Source organism: Lycorma delicatula, chromosome 1 (assembly GCF_047948215.1).
Source record: "Lycorma delicatula isolate Av1 chromosome 1, ASM4794821v1, whole genome shotgun sequence".
NCBI classification, from domain to species: domain Eukaryota; kingdom Metazoa; phylum Arthropoda; class Insecta; order Hemiptera; family Fulgoridae; genus Lycorma; species Lycorma delicatula.
The window spans coordinates 201681405-201699634 of NC_134455.1; the positions used below are offsets into that span (position 1 = coordinate 201681405).

The 18230-nt window shown below is 36.5% G+C and overlaps 1 protein-coding gene across 1 annotated transcript in view; it reads left to right on the forward strand.

The window, feature by feature from the left end:
- The window catches only part of LOC142318247 (ras-related protein Rab-32-like), a 46481-nt gene that overhangs the window by 20554 nt on the left and 7697 nt on the right, over positions 1-18230 (forward strand). Inside the window, exon 5 of the mRNA XM_075354811.1 lies at positions 10331-10394. Coding sequence (XP_075210926.1) covers positions 10331-10394 — 64 coding nt within the window. The remainder of the gene's footprint in view (positions 1-10330; positions 10395-18230) is intronic.

Here is an 18230-nt window from a genome sequence, read left to right on the forward strand (position 1 = left end):
TTTTTGAAGTCTGACGGAAATTCCCCTTTTTCATAAATATTACACAGTTTGTCTATCAATCGCTTCCTCACCTGCACTGCGCAGTAATTCTACAGGTATTACGTCTATTCCAGGAGCCTTTCTGCCATTTAAATCTTTTAATGCTCTCTTAAATTCAGATCTCAGTATTGTTTCTCCCATTTTATCCTCCTCAACTTCCTCTTCTTCCTCTATAACACCATTTTCTAATTCATTTCCTCCGTATAACTCTTCAATATATTCCACCCATCTATCGACTTTACCTTTCGTATTATATATTGGTGTACCATCATTGTTTAACACATTATTAGATTTTAATTTATGTACCCCAAAATTTTCCTTAACTTTCCTGTATGCTCCGTCTATTTTACCAATGTTCATTTCTCTTTCCACTTCTGAACACTTTTCTTTAATCCACTCTTCTTTCGCCAGTTTGCACTTCCTGTTTATAGCATTTCTTAATTGCCGATAGTTCCTTTTTCTTTCTTCATCACTAGCATTCTTATATTTTCTACGTTCATCCATCAGCTGCAATATATCGTCTGAAACCCAAGGTTTTCTACCAGTTCTCTTTATTCCGCCTAAGTTTGCTTCTGCTGATTTAAGAATTTCCTTTTTAACATTCTCCCATTCTTCTTCTACATTTTCTACCTTATCTTTTTTCTCAGACCTCTTGCTATGTCCTCCTCAAAAATCTTCTTTACCTCCTCTTCCTCAAGCTTCTCTAAATTCCACCGATTCATCTGACACCTTTTCTTCAGGTTTTTAAACCCCAATCTACATTTCATTATCACCAAATTATGGTCGCTATCAATGTCTGCTCCAGGGTAAGTTTTGCAGTCAACGAGTTGATTTCTAAATCTTTGCTTAACCATGATATAATCTATCTGATACCTTGCAGTATCGCCTGGCTTTTTCCAAGTGTATATTCTTCTATTATGATTTTTAAATTGGGTGTTGACAATTACTGAATTATACTTCGTGCAAAACTCTATAAGTCGGTCCCCTCTTTCATTCTTTTTGCCCAGCCCGTATTCACCCACTATATTTCCTTCCTTGCCTTTTCCAATGCTTGCATTCCAATCTCCAACTATTATTAAATTTTCATCTCCTTTTACGTGTTTAATTGCTTCATCAATCTCTTCGTATACACATTCTACCTCATCATCATCATGGGCGCTTGTAGGCATATAGACGTTAACAATCGTTGTCGGTTTAGGTTTTGATTTTATCCTTATTACAATGACTCTATCGCTATGCGTCTTGAAATACTCCACGTGAAATACTCCACTTCCAGGTCCTTATGGATGGTATTAGACGATACGTCCACCTTCCGGTCTTCGCATCATCCCACTTGCCATTTATCTACCAAGTCCCTCCTAGCCTCAGGATTCCTGCCTTCGTGTCTAACTAAATGTTCTTCCACCAGGAGATCCACCGGTAGCATTCCTGCGAACACCAGGACCGCCTTTAGGGTACCGTCCTGTATGCCTGGACTACTCTCAGTGCCAGTCTCCGATAAATACTATGCACCCTTTGCCTATTGCGCTTAATTTTAAGGACTCCATACCATAATAGTGCTGCGTACATCATGACGGAAATTACTGTGGCCGCTATAACTTTCCTCTTAGAGGTTCTTGGGCCCCTGACGTTCGCCATCAATCTGATTACTACCGAGGTACCCTTTCAGCCTTCTTGTATACCTCTGCCACATGTACCGTGAACCCCTCGTCTTGTCGAGCCAGATATCTCAGTTCCCTACAGTCCAACCGTGAAGGTAGACACACTTCTCCACCCCGTCATGAGCACCGCTTCTGTTTTATTGGCTGAAATCTTTAGGCTCTTATTAGCCATCCATCCCATACCTACCTGGTCATCCTGACCAGGTAGAAGCTACCTTCCTTTCCATCAAGGGTCTCAACATTGCGTCTCAATAAACACTATTAAACACGTTCTCTGTATCAACCAAGATTATTAGTGGTATTCTCCTCCTGTGTCTATTACCTGCCGTCGTTACATTCACCGACTCCATCACTCTACTGATCGCTCCTAAGGTTAACCTTTTTTTTTTTCTAAATCCAAATTGATGGTCTCAGAGGCCTCCATGCTTTCCTAGTTCGATCTCCAATCGACGAGCCAGCAGGGCTTCAATGATTTTCCTAACGTATTGATTAGTGTTATGGGTATTACTCCTTCTTCTTAGGTACCAAGACCAATCTGGCCAATCTCCAGCTCCTGGGTATCTGCACTTGCAGATAGCTCTATCAATCACCTCTAGGAACGTCAATGGTGAAGCCTCAATGAGTACCTTCATAATTTCTGCCAACACCCCGTCTGATCCCGGTCTTTTCTGGGGTTTCAGTTTGCCAGGAACCGAGGAATTTCTTCGGCCAGGATTTCTCTCCTTTTCCAACTCCTGTTCTTAGGAAGGAGTTCTTGCACTACCTCGACCAATTGTGCAGTCGGCAACCTCGGTATTACTTTTCCACATCTGCCCATCACAATGCAATACGCATCTTTGAGGGGATCATCTTCTAACCGATTACATATTTCTTTCCATCTCTCCTGTTTAGCTTTGATGATCACCTGTTTAAGTTGTTTTCGGGCCTGCTTCCATGGAGCTACATAATTCTCATAGTTTGCTGGATCTCCCCTTCTCCTTAGCCACTTGGCCTGTGCCGGTATTTATACAATTCCTCCTAATTGCCTCCTCGATTTCCGGGGACCACCAGTACACCGATCTTCCAATGCTTCCCTGCCGGTCTCTACTGTTATCTCATGCAGTACCTCGAGCTCTACACCCTCAGTGTCTTGTACCTTCTTCACAAATATACTTCTCAGTTCTGGTATCTCTCAACCTCCATGGTTCCACAATACCAATTTCATGGTTTCGGCCACGCACAACGACCATCTCTATACACTTATGGTCGCTTAGCGTCTCCTCCTCCACGACACACATTGGACCTCTCTCGCCCAAGACAATTTCATCAAGGTTAAGTTGAGGGTAAACCTCCTACCACCCCTGTGGAATGGATGTGAAGTCGTTTACACAAACCATGTATAACGAGGCCATTCACTTCTGCCAGTATTCGTCCTCTTTCATCACATAATTCACAGCCCAATTCTTAGGATTTTCCATTAAAATCCCTGCATACAAGAATTGGATCTCTACGTTTCCTCATGTCCGCTGATAAATCATCCACCATATCAGCGAATTCCTCCAGCGGAATATTGGAAGATGCGTAGCAACTATAGAGATACACTCCAGCCACCTCGACCCATCTCGATTCCCCCTCCCCACGAGGGGAAAAGATCCCGCCTCGAAGCGTGTCTGGTCGCTACACCACCCCCTCCGTTCCTTGCCAAGTGTGGCTTAATTGGAGGTCATCTTCATGCCCTCAAACTGATCACATTCCTCAGTGCTCAGTCCGGCCTCGTGAGATGCCCCGAGGAACATCTACTTCAGTAATTTCACCCCAATAAGTTTGCCTTCAAAGAAGACATCAGACACCTAATACTACCACGTAGCCCTCAGGAACTAAGCTACAAGCCTACACGCGGAAGATCGAAGACTCCGCGCCTGTCACCACTAATGAGCCCTAAACTATAAGTACCAACAGTACATAAAAATGCAACAAGTATGCTACGACAGTATATCGAACAGCAAATTCAGTCTAAATTACCACGACGACATATGGTTAATTAAGCGATTGGAGTGGATCTAGCATAAACTAAAGTCCCAGAGGACCTCAGGTCTGGTCCGTTTGGGAGCTGAGTATAACCTCTAGTTTCCCACTTCAGCTCAAACTTTGAGGACCGCTCGGATTAGCACTAGGTTGATCGCAACCAACATTTAAACTTATTACCCCATAATAAGTGTTCACTCCAATTCGACCAATCGTCATGCTAAAGTTAGTAATCACACCCGGAGAGTAAACTCCCCGGGCATGACCTCCATTGAATCTTAGCTAATCTTAGAGGCACGGTACCTAGCACGCCTACCTCTGGCCTATTCAACTGCCTGGGCGGAGCCCCAGCCACCCGAGATCCTAACCAGGACAAGGTACCCGCAAACGCCAACGCAGGTTAGAGGAACAGTAAACTAGTCAAGCAGACAACAGCGGTAAAAACCGCAGGGAAAAAACTAAGACTCTACCTGGTCCCACACCATTAAAAAGTACGGCAACTCAGTCTAAGACTGAGACTAACGGAGTTAAAAGACAGATCCACTCTTGTCCGATGCGGAAGTGACTCTGCTAACAGAGTCTTGCCACAGTAGAAACCCGCGGTCGTAACCTATATATTGCCAAAGAAGCGATTTGGCGTCGCAAGAAATAAACCTACAGCCCTCCGCATCAGAGAGGACATGGATCATGATATCACAGAACAAACAACAAAATGGCCTGGCAGATCACCCAGCCTGCGATGAGCGTTGCAGAAAATAAACCCGAGACTCACAAGAACAAATTTCCTAACGCTGCATACAAACACCAAGCTTCAACGAAGGATACTAACTATCCAAGGAATTGAAATACAATTCTACCGCACGTAAGTAAGAGCCACAGTCTTTACTGTTGGCCGAATGCTTGCACTCTTTGCGCACCCTTTTACAGTTGAAGCACGATGGAGCCTCAGCTTTCTGCGGACAGTCGTCGTACTTGTGACCTTCCTCGCCACAATGCGCGCAGACCGACGCATACTTACAGAATTTGGCTCTGCGGCCAAAACGACAGCACTTGAAGCACCTTTGAACATCCTCGTACTACTTAACCCTACAGGACGGGAGATCAACGTACAACCTACCCTCAGACACAAACTTCTTAAAGAGACCAGCGCCAAGTTCAAATACACCGTGATACCGCTGGGCATCACGCTTACAAGTCTTGATGAGTAGCCTACACTCTTTTCTGAAGTCGGTCTCATCCATTTCAGTATTCTGTTCCCTCATGAGAGATAGAACCTCCTCATCGGATACCTGTCGGTCAATGTCGTAGACAATGATCGGAGCCTACGATTTCGCTTCTGGTCGACCTTAACCTCGAGTTTCTTTACCTCAGGAGACTCCGAGATGACTTGGAATGTCTCTTTGTCATTCGCAATCTCTATCAGACCCTTGCTGGTCTCTTTAATTTCCCTGATCTTGAGTTTTTCCGTCTCTACGAAGAGCGACTTGCAAATCCTCCTTAAGTTGTCTGCTAGTCTTAGTAGACCTCTCAGGCTTGTTAACAAAAATGACCTCGGGCTGCTTCGAGACTTTACTAGTCTCATGCTCGTCTTTGACAACATCAGCGTAACGCTTTTGCTGTCTCGGAGCAGGCGTCGAGACCTGAACTACCTTGACCTCCACGGGCCTGGAGGCCAACTTCTCAAATCCATCTGCCAAAGCAGACAGAACACCCTTAGCATGCGGTAAACGTAGGAATATTCTGCTCCTCACTCCCGCGTTGATGCTGCGGGGACCTTCGACAAAGTCTAGAAGGTTATCTATCCTCTGATGAGCCGCTGCCAGCATCGTATACGAACTGCCAGGTTTACCCTGAGCAGCCACAAAATCCTCGACCAACAGGTCGCGTCTAACTTCCCGGGTGGGAATCCCTTCATCTACCTCTGAGATCTCACTCTCTGAACACGAGGGGAACGGTGAAATTTCCGCTCTCCTTTTCCGCCCAGGCCTCACTACCAGCTGGTCCTCTAACATGGCCAGAGTTAGCGTAGCCTCGCTACCATGGGGCCGAGATATGCTCGCTGTCTTCCTTCCTACAAAGAACTCTGGGCGAACCCACGAATGTGACTACTGTCCGCAGCGAGCCACGGACAGCTTGAGACCTTCTTTATTCTCCTGTCACTCTTTTTACCTCTTGGCCACTACTGGATCGATTGGGTACAATACGTAAACGTAAGGCACGAAATCACAGATTACGACCTCCGCTCTAAAAAGAGCGCAAGCAGGACAAGGGAAAATCCCTTGCTTGTATTAGGGTCTTACGACCAGGAGTCGTTGCCATCTTTCAGCCGCGATGAAGCGGGTACGCGTCGCAATAAATATATCTCTCTTACCTCCGCGAAAGTAAGAAATAATGAGCCCAGAATGAATAAGCGCTAACTGTGTCGACAGTCTTATAATCAGCAAAGCCTTGATACTACTGGAAGGTACTCACTCGATTGGCAACCAGAAAATAACTGAGAATAGACCAAAACACAGGATCTCTGGACGCACTTAAGGAGACCAGAGATACGCCGCCTCGACCCAGGACAATCCTTTACCGCTACCTCTAAATACGTTCCTTCTAGACACCATTGTAACAGCGAGTGTAACTTCCTCGTCCGCATGCCAGCCACCTTCATTAACGACATCCAGGTTCGGTTCAGAGGTCATTAGGAGTTCCGCCTTGTTATCTCTGGCCATGGCTCACAGATCATGTGAGTGCCTTGACCAATTCATGTTTGGTTATAGTATCTTGATAGATACTTGCCTAACGAACTGCCAGATCTGTGGCCCTGCGATCCACATTTTCTACATACTCCCGGGTCTCTGCATCCGGCCTTAAAGTGGGCTTCCTTCCCACAATTGAAGCAAGTTCTTGTCCGATTTGGATCCTGACACTTGGACGCCTGGAGCCCAAGGTCCCAGCAACGATAGCACCTTTCTGAATCCATAACCTCCGTAATTCTGAAGGAGATAACTCCAACTCTTAAACGCCCCTTCTGAAAAAGCTGCTCCGCAGCTCCGCTTGCAATAACTAGTGAGGCCACTTGTGTATCTGAATGGGCCGGTCTGAACTTTATTACCTGCTCCAAATCCTCCTCCACTCCAGTAGCTTTTTTCGCCGCCTGAATAACCTCATCTTTACAAGCTAGGACATCAATTTCAAGTATATTGATTATCCGCATCCTCTCCCTTTTTTTAAGAGCAACCTTTACTCCTCCGACTTCCTCCTGAAGCTTTCTTAATAATATAGCAGGTCCTTGCGCTTCACCTTTAACGTGGATCAGAAGATCCTCCCCTTGCCCTTTACGAACCTTGAGAGGATCTCAAGGTCCCCCTCTCGGACCCCCACCTTTTACCTCCTTCAGGAAGTCAGCGAAGGTCTTTTTACCATGGTCTTCCGCTTCCTTAACCACTATTGTTTTGGCCCTATCCACTGCTGGCCTGCTCACTTCGCTTTTCCCTGAATTACGGTTCGTTCGATGGCCCGCATACTTCAGAACCTTACTTATGACCTGCATCTTCTTCTTCCTCCGTATCGAAAACCACGTCATGCCTAGCTTGGAGGAATATCTCTCCGATTCCTTTTCTTACATGAGGTATGTTACTCTGCACTACCGACGAATTGATAATTAGCGCAAACTTAAAACTAGGTTAACTAGGTCTGTGCGGAGACTGCAATGGTTCCCGAAGAACCATTGCAGTATAAGAACGTACTGGATTTTGAGAAGAAACTGTTTGCGAAACTGTTTGGAGTCTGGCAGACTCCAAGTTCCTTAGTCCCGTCACCACTTTCCGAACAGCCTCAGAGAACCTACTCTTTGGTTTGGCTAAGTCAAAGACCACCGTCAGGTCTTTCTCCCTCTCAGTAAATACTGACTCTTTCAACTCTCTCGTCCTCTGAAACCTGCTTCATTTGCCTTACTTACTTTGCATTACTTCATCTGCCGGCTACCAGGGCGTCAATTTCATCATTGTGAACTCCTTCTTCATGCTGTCATAGCAGTTCCTGATTGCTCACATCTTTTCTGGTCTGATATGCCAACTCTTTGATTTCCATCTTCCTCTCAAATGACCTCGACACTACAAACGCCATGAAGCCCGAGACCACCTTTTCCATATCACCAGCAAATTCTTTATTTCTCTTGCCGTATGACATTTTTCGGCATGTTTCAATTAAGTGCGAATAATGATGATAAGCTCTTTCATGTATTTTACCAATTCATCATGCGGGGTACATACTATTCTCTCTTCCTGCGCCCTCTCAGACTCTGGGTGACCCGCTTTAGAGGAGCGACTACTTCTCCTGCGTTCTCTAGTCGTTTCACCAGTTGCAGAATCGCTACTGGCTGACTCTCGGGAGCTATATGCATACTCCAACACCTGTTGTTGATGGCTTCTGCTTCTCATCACCATTATGGGAAGTAGGAGGTACCTTCAAGCTTAAAACAACGCTTAAGTGGAAGGCCGCTTGCATTTAAGTCTTAAAACGTAAAGGTACGACAAATTAAATTAAAAATAAATCAATTCCACTCACTAGTATCCGCCGATAAAATTTATACCAGTTAATCGTCAAGGCTTAATTACAACCACTACAATATTATCATCTAATGATAACCTATACATTGTCTATCCTCACTCGATGAGTCCTACAACTCGATTCCTGTAACATCTATCTGATAGACGGCAACTGGAACATCGATGTTCTGCAAAACTTATATGACCAACTCCCTAAACTAATAATTTTAGTAGGTGATTTCAACGTGCATAACCCCCTTTAGGGTTCACAACGATTAGAAAACAGAAGGAACAAAGTCAAAAAATTTATATCAAACACCGAGCTAATCCTGTTAAACAAAAGTACAGGAACCTTTTTTAATTATACGAAACGGTGAAACTTCAGCGATATATTTGTCGTTTTGCAGTCCGGCTTTGTCGCTATCCTTGGATTGGAACTTTGATAAACACTTTCAAGGAAGCGACCACTTTCCACTAATATGTAATTAGATCAAATGTACGGCAAAAAGCACCATATTTTATTCGACGATGGTTTCTTAAACGTACTGGCTACAAAAACTACGTCTTTGCCAGGTCATACTGGAGACATTGATGGAGACATAAAACCAGCGACATGAGAAATTTTAAATTCAGCGCAGGAAAACATTCCTAAAACCATCTCAAATTCGACAAAACCCATACAGTACCATGGTGGAGTGTCAAATAAATATAGCGATTAGCAAGAAAAAGAAGGCCTTCAATTTATGCAAGAAACATCCTATTCCGGAAAATTTTATATCTTATAAAAAACATCGTGCCTACGCCAAACGTACTATATTATCTGCGAAAAAGGTATCTTGGGAGGCATATGTATCCTACATCGATAGCAGAACACCTGCTACTACTTAAGTATGTTGAAAGATTAAGGTTATAGCTTTCCAATCCGATAGCCATTCAGTAAACGCGCTTGAACAAGCCGGTGTCACCGTAATTGTTCAAAGAGCTATAGTTAAATTATTAGCAGATCAGTTTGAAACTGTAAGTAGTAATGAAAATCATCACATCGATTTCAATCGCATCTCAAGAGAATAAGTAGTACTAAACTTTGTAACGGAAAACAACGTTTTTTTACAACGTAAAAAAACATTCATTCACTCATTAAAAAATTTCATTCAATCATATTCTACAAAACTCCAGTGATACTTCACCTAGATATGATGATAATTTTGTTTCTGTAAAATAAAATCTTTTGTCTGTATTTTACAATTGTTTAAAACTGGTATTAAATTGTTTTAAATAGTTCGGTAATTTATTAAAAATTACACTGGAAGTATGATAATTTTCCTAAATTAAAGTACTGTGTTGAGTAATAGAAAAAAGTCTGTTGCCTGGTTTGGTAGAGGAGGATATTCTTATATTTTAAGAATATTTGACTTTTATTTTTTGTAAAGATTGGGCAGAGTAGACTAATACAGAACATAAAGGAATGGGGAATAGCATCCGACTTTTTTTTTTTAACCTCTGGGATGACCATTAGGTATTGTTTCAGAGGATGAGATGAATGATTAGTAGCGTGTGAAAATGCCATGCCTGACCGGGATTTGAACCCTGGTCCTCCGGATGAAAGGCTGATATGCTACCACTTGTGCCACGGAGGCTGGCCTGTCAGTGATTAAAAGAAAGACAAATGCAAAGATAAATATGCAAAAACCATAAATTATATTATGAAAATGATGGTTTATGTAAATTGATATCATTAATGAAATAATTAGTGTATACTCATGTATTCTATATTATTTAACCATTCTTCTGGCCATAATAAGTAGAATAGCATTGTAAATTGTTGCATAATAAGTTATTTTACTAAATAATGTAATAACTCTCTCATAGTCAAGATAAATAAACAATGGAAATTTTTATTTTAATTTTAGATAAATTTTTATTTTCTGCTTTAGCAATTCATTGATGTGAGAATAATAAAGTTAATAACAGTAATGAAAACTCATATTCTGACCAAAATAATAATTTCTTACTTTTTTACTTTACAAAATAATAAAATTAAAAACACAGTAAAATTCAGTTTAGTTATTAAAGTACATTTTTTTCCAGGCATGCTGCTCTTGTAGTGTATGATGTATTACGCCCTGACACACTTCATATAGGCGCAACAAGGGTAATGTAGTAGTCTTATTGACTCATTATTTAATGCCTGTTTTATCATTTTTGAACTATCATATAAATTTATTTTTAAATTTGTTTTTCAGTATGTGTAAAAACACAAATATAAACAACATACACTGGCATTACATATTGCAGAATCAAATAACATAGCTAAAAAATTATGTATAACATAGCTGGAAAATGACCATGTAGTTTTTAGAAGGACTCATGTCTTACTGTCTATAACAGTTACAGTTACAGCACAACAAAAAAAATAATAAAAAAATGTATGATGTAATATATGTATGAGTTTATAACATATTTCTTAGTTACACCTACCACTTTTGAAAATGAGAATTCAGAAAATAATAATTATGTTTAATTATTAAACATTTAATAATTAAACCTTAAACATTGTTAAACATTATTAATTATTATTGTTCAATTCATTGAACAATGTGACAAAACATTACATCACTTTTGAATGTTTAAATATTAAATGGTTCACTTTTAAAATAAGAGAATGTTTCCTTCCAACAAAGTTAATTAGAAGCATATTTTTCTGTGATGTTATCAGCAGCACTGCTGTTAATGGAATCTTTCATAAAAATATTGGGATATCCCCTAAATACTTAATTGAATACTGTATTCAATTTATGTTATGTTTATTCAGTTAATATGTTATTTTTATTAAATTTTCGGTGTTAATTTTATAATTTTTAAATGCTGTGTGTAGTTTAAATGTATATATTTTATGAATATCTATCTTGTTGAGATGATTTACAAAATTTGATTCTAATGTATTACTTTTCCTGCATCTGTTAACAAATATTCATTCAGTGTGGTATTTAATGCAATCAGTTCAATTTAATATGTACTCCTTGATTGCTGGGTTGCATTATTCAATGTGTAGTTTTAGAATCAATCTTACATTTTTTTGTTTGTTTTGATAGCAACTCAGAAACCTTCATTAATGAAAATATCATAAAAAATATGTTTTAACAGAATAATAATAAAAAAAAACATAGGACAATGTTACACAGTTTTCATATTCATCAAAAAATTACATTTCTAATTTATATTATGTCGCAGAATGTAAACACAACATATTGCTAAACTTCTTTTATCTCATAATATCTGAAATACATACAAACTTTATAATTTACAAAAAGCCTATTAAAACTGATATTTTTATCCTCGCACATCTTACTACCCTAACCAGGACAAACATTACAGTTTTCATATACATTACTTTCTCTAATATATACACCTTAAACAGCCAACAACTGTACCAATGAATTCAATTCATTAAAGCATCTAGAGTTCATTTTGCAGCCTACCCATACTTACAGACAGGAACATAAAAAACAGAACAAATATGTTTTTGTTCTGTTTAATGTTTTGTCAGGTATGCCTGACAAAAAATATGTAACATTAATGTGCACCAATGAAGTCGCACAGTTACTAATATTTTTAGAGAAGAAAGTTATAACTTTGAAAACAAACAAAAAAATATATAAGATCTTAACAGAATACTAATAAAACGCATACTGTCAAAGTAACCTGGGAATACACAAATTAAACTACAGTGATTCTACTAATTATTACAGACTGGACTCGTGCCATTCATAGTTACAAACACACACTGGAATTACATATAACAGAACCAAATTTTTGTAATCACTGGATTGAAATAGCACATACAAGAAAATTTTTACTACAGCATGCAAATTTTACACATAGCACCTTAAAAACTGATATCAACACACTAGAACAATATTAAAATTACTATAATAGTGTGCGTACTTTAGTTTTAGCAAAGTGACTGCTCTTGCATTTTTTGTGCAGTTTTGTCCTACTTATTCCCAAGAAGAAAAAACTGAAATAGGAACAAACATTTGTTTGCATGTCATTTTTGCAACATCACTGTTGAATGGTGTTCAGTTAAGATTGCCAAAGTGTGGTGGGGCCCAATCACCAAATCATTTCCCCAATATCAATTCCACTTTAGAATACCAAACCTTGGTATTGTGAATTGTTACAACATGAAACATTATTAAAAGAATTATATTGTATACTGAATTCCATAATCATTCCTTTGCATGAAACTGGCACAACTATTAAATAAGATTGTTAAACAGTATGGTTTAGCGAAGTTATCAAACTCTACTACCATTTAAGAAGTTTAGGATGCACGTGAGGTAATAAACAATAATCTTAATCTCTAAAAAAATACCCACCACCAATCCCACCCTAAATCCATAGATTAGTTCATAACATTATTTTAGCATCCAACAGACAAATACAGTCTGACTGTCGCCTCATAATGATTTCTTTTGAAGCTGACATTGCAATATTGACGCATGACGAATGAGTCAGGGTTACTAGACTCCTTAGATACTTCCCTACACCAGAACCTTTGTAAAAAAAAACATTTATTGTGGTTTTGAATTATCTTTTGCTCAAAATTTCTTCCCTTCGAGAAAAAAAATTAACTTTATTGCAATATTGTGGGGAAAGCAGTCAGTTTGCCAGTCAGTCGAGAATTTGTAGAATAGTCTCATTTTATATCATTAATGAATAGAATAAAAAGGAATGTCTTTTATAATGAATAAGTATCTATAGTCACCAAATAAATAAACATCTAGACCATCCACTAGTTCACTGACTAAGGGGAAAGTACCATAATATTTTCCTCTCTATTTGAAATTAGATTCTTCCACTGTTCATAGATATTGCATCAATAATCAAAACCTTTAGCTGCTTTTACGAATTTTGAGCTTTTCTAGCACTTTCACCCCTCATTATACAGAATCAGTTAGTTAAAAATGGCAACCTTAAAAGAGAAGAAATATATCTCCCTTCAATATTTATTGTATTCACACCATTTAGTGGAACAGCAACACTAAATTCTAACAAATGATAATACAATAATTTTCACTAATCCTTGACTGTATTCTACCTGAACTTGCTTTACCCTGAACAATGATTCTTTTGATTGAGTTGTTTGTTCTTTGTTGAACAATCTGACCATAAATTAAGACTAAGGCTCTTAGTTGGTTGAATGAAAATATTACTTGAATTTCTGGATTATTTTATAGTTTATTTTCTTTAAAATAGAAATTAAAAATTGTTGTATTTCAATTATAAAAGGATATATTTCATCTACACCTGTCTGCTTTTGAATCCCATTGATGAACTTGATCAATTAACTAGTGACCATGAGTTTCATCCTATTCTCTTTGTTAATATCCAGTGACAAGTCAACAGTTCTGTTAGAACATCATCATTGACTCCTTCTGCCTCAGAAAAACTGTAAATCTTCCATGGCTTAAAGACTAGAAAAATAGTTTATATGAAGTGAGAATTCTAGAATAGTTTACAGGTAGAAGAAAATTGTTAATTTATTTCTAAATAGAGTACTTTTAACTTTGAACGTCTTGCATATTGTAATATTTTGTCTTCAGATTGGTCTCCAAAAAGCTTTAAGTGAGAAAACTATTATATATACTTAACATCTCTTGGTATGTCTTAAGCCATGAATATTCATGGTTTCAAATTCTAAGGGAATTCTTTGCATTTCTTAATTAATGTTTTAGTCGATTTTTCAGCTTTGGAAGTACCAACTTCTTCCATATTTAGTATTTATTTACTACTTTTAAATGTCCATGATGTTATAAGAAGTTGTCATCCCATTAACATGGGAGTTCTTCTTCAATTGAATAATCTCATTTACCTACTAGAGATTAAGTTTCTATCATAGCCCTGACTGGGAACCCATTATTATGCCTTTTACTGAGCATCAATATATTTTTTCAAGATTTTTCACATTTTGAAGCATATTTTGCAATATACTGAACAGTTTGCTTGTTAGCAGCAGGTGAAAAATTGGTTTTTGCCAGGCAGATTTGAATTACAACATTATTATAACACTGGATGAATAGGTCATTATGTGCTGGGTAGTACATTAGGAAGCCCTCTGAATCATTTATGATCATCAAGTATGATGACGGAAGGATTTCAAAATATTAAATTGACACACAACCCTTTCAGAATGTGGTTCATTTAAAAAAAAATAAAAACTCTGCTTCATGTGACATTGAAGCCTATTTTAAAGTGAGACTCTCCACTAATCTCAGGAACGTTGTAAAAATAATTTTAAGAATACTATGGACTTGAGTTATTTAATGAGTTTAAAGCAAAACACAGCTGAAAAAATATAAACAGATTAGTTTGTTATTGAATATTTCTTCCACTTGAATATCTTTTTACTGTAGCACTTACGGCATTCAGTTAAACCTACAACTTGCAAAGATAACATTGCAAGTTTTAATCTTTAGACAAAGCAGTAGTAGTAATTTTGGAAACTTTAAATTTTGTTAACCACACCTCAATCCAACTACACACACAGACATGCTGATTACATGAGAGACACTGCTTGTATAGTACATTTGCTGCTGCTACTACACTTATTATGCAGTACTACCAGCATGATTTTCTTCATAATTAACTGTATCTTCTTGATATTTGTTAGTTTTTCAAAATCTAATTAGATCATCCTTTAGAATTTGTACTAACTGGTTTGAATTTAGTGTCAGTCAGATTATTTTTTTGTTTGTTTTCATGTTTACAGGAAGTGAAGCTTTATAGATTAGACCCTTCACTTTGCTCATATTATAAACACAGAAAATTTGTTAAAAACAATAAATTAGATAAACAATTACAACTTAGATTAAATGTATTGTACAATTACATAATTAAGGATTTTTAACTTTTTAAGACTGATACTATTAAAGAAGTTACTGATAATTAAATTGAAAGATCCTTTTAAAGAAAATGTTCCATGAGTTTAAAAGAAATATTTTTATATGATTTCAGTTTTTTTTTATGTTCGTTTAGTGAGACATATAATAACCCATAAAAGAGCCTGTTATTTTTTGAATCTACATAATAATCCAAAAAGCTTCTTGATTATCAGTACTTTTTCTTCTTTCTTATTAATAGGAAAAACACAGTGTATAAAATATAAACAAATTTCAGTCGATGAATTTTGTTTAAATTTTCAGAATTTTTTTTATTTTATAAGGATCTGATAAGTCTAAAATTCAAATTTTTTGAAAGTGGGGTGCAGGATCTGAAATGATTCCTTTACAATCTAAAAACAAATATTGGTTTGCTAAAAAGTAATTAATTTTTTTTTTAAACTTGAAAAAGTCCCTTTAATTTTAATTTTTTAATGTTTGTAGGGTAAAAACTGACTAAGATGTTTTAATCTTTGGTATTTTTTAATTTTTTAAAGAAAATCATTTTTAATGCACAATTTTTTGAGATTTTGTTTTAAAAAATGAATTTTTGTAAAAAAAAAATGTAGATAATATAAAACTGTAAAGTCTACTGCCAAATCTATTTCATTTATTTTTCCTTTGACCAAAATTAATGGAGTTACGGCCCAAAACTCCATGAAAAGTATCTACCATTTAAAATAGAGTACATATAAAAGAGTATAAATATATATATATATATCACAAAAATGCAATATGTATCTTAATGCATTATTTTAAACTTTGAAAAAGATTTTACAATTTTTTTTTCATTCAATTTCTTATAGATAGCAAGTTTAAACAGATAACATCATCCTAAAGCAAAAACAGGCTCACAGAACATTACTTTTGTAAACTTACATAAAGGAAACATTACCATCATTATCTCAGAATAATTTCACAAAGTACATGTTTTTGTCATATACAGTAACATGAAAGAAATAAACATTATCTTACAGACACATATTATCAAATCACAATAATCCAATCAACTCCTCCAAACACATGATACCTGAAAAACAAAAGACCATGTCTAAAATATATTTAACCTTAACCTCTTACTCTTCAAGAACTTCCCACAACTCATAAAGAAGATTTGAAAATTCATCCCACTATAAATTACAGAATTGCTCAGTCAAAAAAAAATTCTCATGACACCTAGGCAAATCATCAGACACGTGCACCTTGATAACATTATAGAAATAAATACATAGATCTAGCAAACAAACTACAAACTTGTTATTTCCTCATAATATCACTCTACCGCTTTTTGCGTAAAAGATTTCTAAATATAATTCACATTTATAAAACAATCACAATTTTCAACAATAGCCTTAAAAAAAACAAAAAACTACAGTCACTGAATAAACACCTTTGACAAAATAAAAAAAATAAAAACTAGTTCACCTTTGAAAACAATTTTTTTAACATACATTGTAATGGATTATCCATTTATTACATTGTATACATTGTTACATACATTGCATTCAGACTCACAAATAAAACAAAATAAATATAATCATATAAATGCTTACAAAAAAATCCAAAAATCTGATTTACCCTAGGGTATAACAACTTGGCTCTCAAACAGTAAGGCCTGTAAGGACAAATGGGATCATCTTTTTCCAACATTACAAAGAGCACACAAAAGCACTTCACTACTGATTCCACTTTTACTAAACCTATTGAAAAAAATCACTTATATGTAAACATCAATGGCAGTAAAAAGAACAGAAACCAGACGCAACTGAGGGACTTAAAATGTACAATCACCCAGAGAAGAAATGGAAATGCACATTTTAAGTGATACACAATTTTTAAACATCAGAAACAAATATCTTTAAATCACAATTAAAAAATCTTCACCGTCACACTGAGTATTCAAAGTGACAGTCTCATAAAAATTAAACAGAGCAAAAGCTAGCTCATATGCAGGTAATAGCTTTCATCTTTAAAGAAGTCTACTGTAGCCTCTTTTTTAAAAACCTTACAATTTTAAAATACAATATAGCATAGATATCAGAATTCAAAATAATTCTTTTGCATTGCAAAATACTTCTTTCTTTTACATTCTTTTACATTCTTTTATTTATTATTATTCTTACACATGCAATTAAGTTACTGTATTTTGTGCTAATCACTATAATTTCCTGACAAAGAATCCTGTTCATCTTCCCATCATATCTTATCATTTCCTACTACATTTAGCTACAACCTACTCAAGTATTGTTTGTGTGTGTGTTAAAGTAATACACTGCTTTTGACAAATTTAGTATCTTTACAAGTTTCATACTGCATTTACGATTTTTACATTTTATGTTTAAAATTTCCATATTATGGTTTATACTTTTGAATGGGTCTCCAGTTTCTAAAAGATAATTTATAAAGTTTGACCTTGATGTGTATAATGCTTGAGTGTGCCTGTTGTAGATGAGAGTGAATGTTCATCTGTTTGACCAAATACAGTTCTTAGTGCAGCGACTGCAATTTCATTTATACACTCTTTGGTAGTTGCGCTTATCCATGAAGCTATTATTATTTGTCATACATTTTTTTAGTTATGTTATGCATTTTCTGTTTCAAGATGTCCTTAAATATTTTTATATTTCATCTAATGTTTTCCATATAGTAAAGGTGCTAAATATTCATTGATTTATTTCTCAATTGGAATTGTCAACTAACAACAAATACAATTACAAAAATTTGAGCTACAGTTAATTACACACATTAATCTGCAGTAACTAAACTAAAATTACATTGGGCAGATTGGTTACATGTTGACCCAGAGATATATGGAATACAAGAAGCACTGAATATAACAGAATGTGTTGGAATGATGAGAATTTTTTGTTTGCCTTCATTGTGCAGGATAGTTTGAAGGTGACTGTATTTTTCTTCTTTTTTTTAATGTTAGCAACTCATTAACTGTATCTCTTCATCATTATGTTGTTAGGTTCTAATCAACAATACTTTCTAGTCTGATGATGAAGTGGAGTAACAAGCTTTACGCCCATTCACTAACACTACAA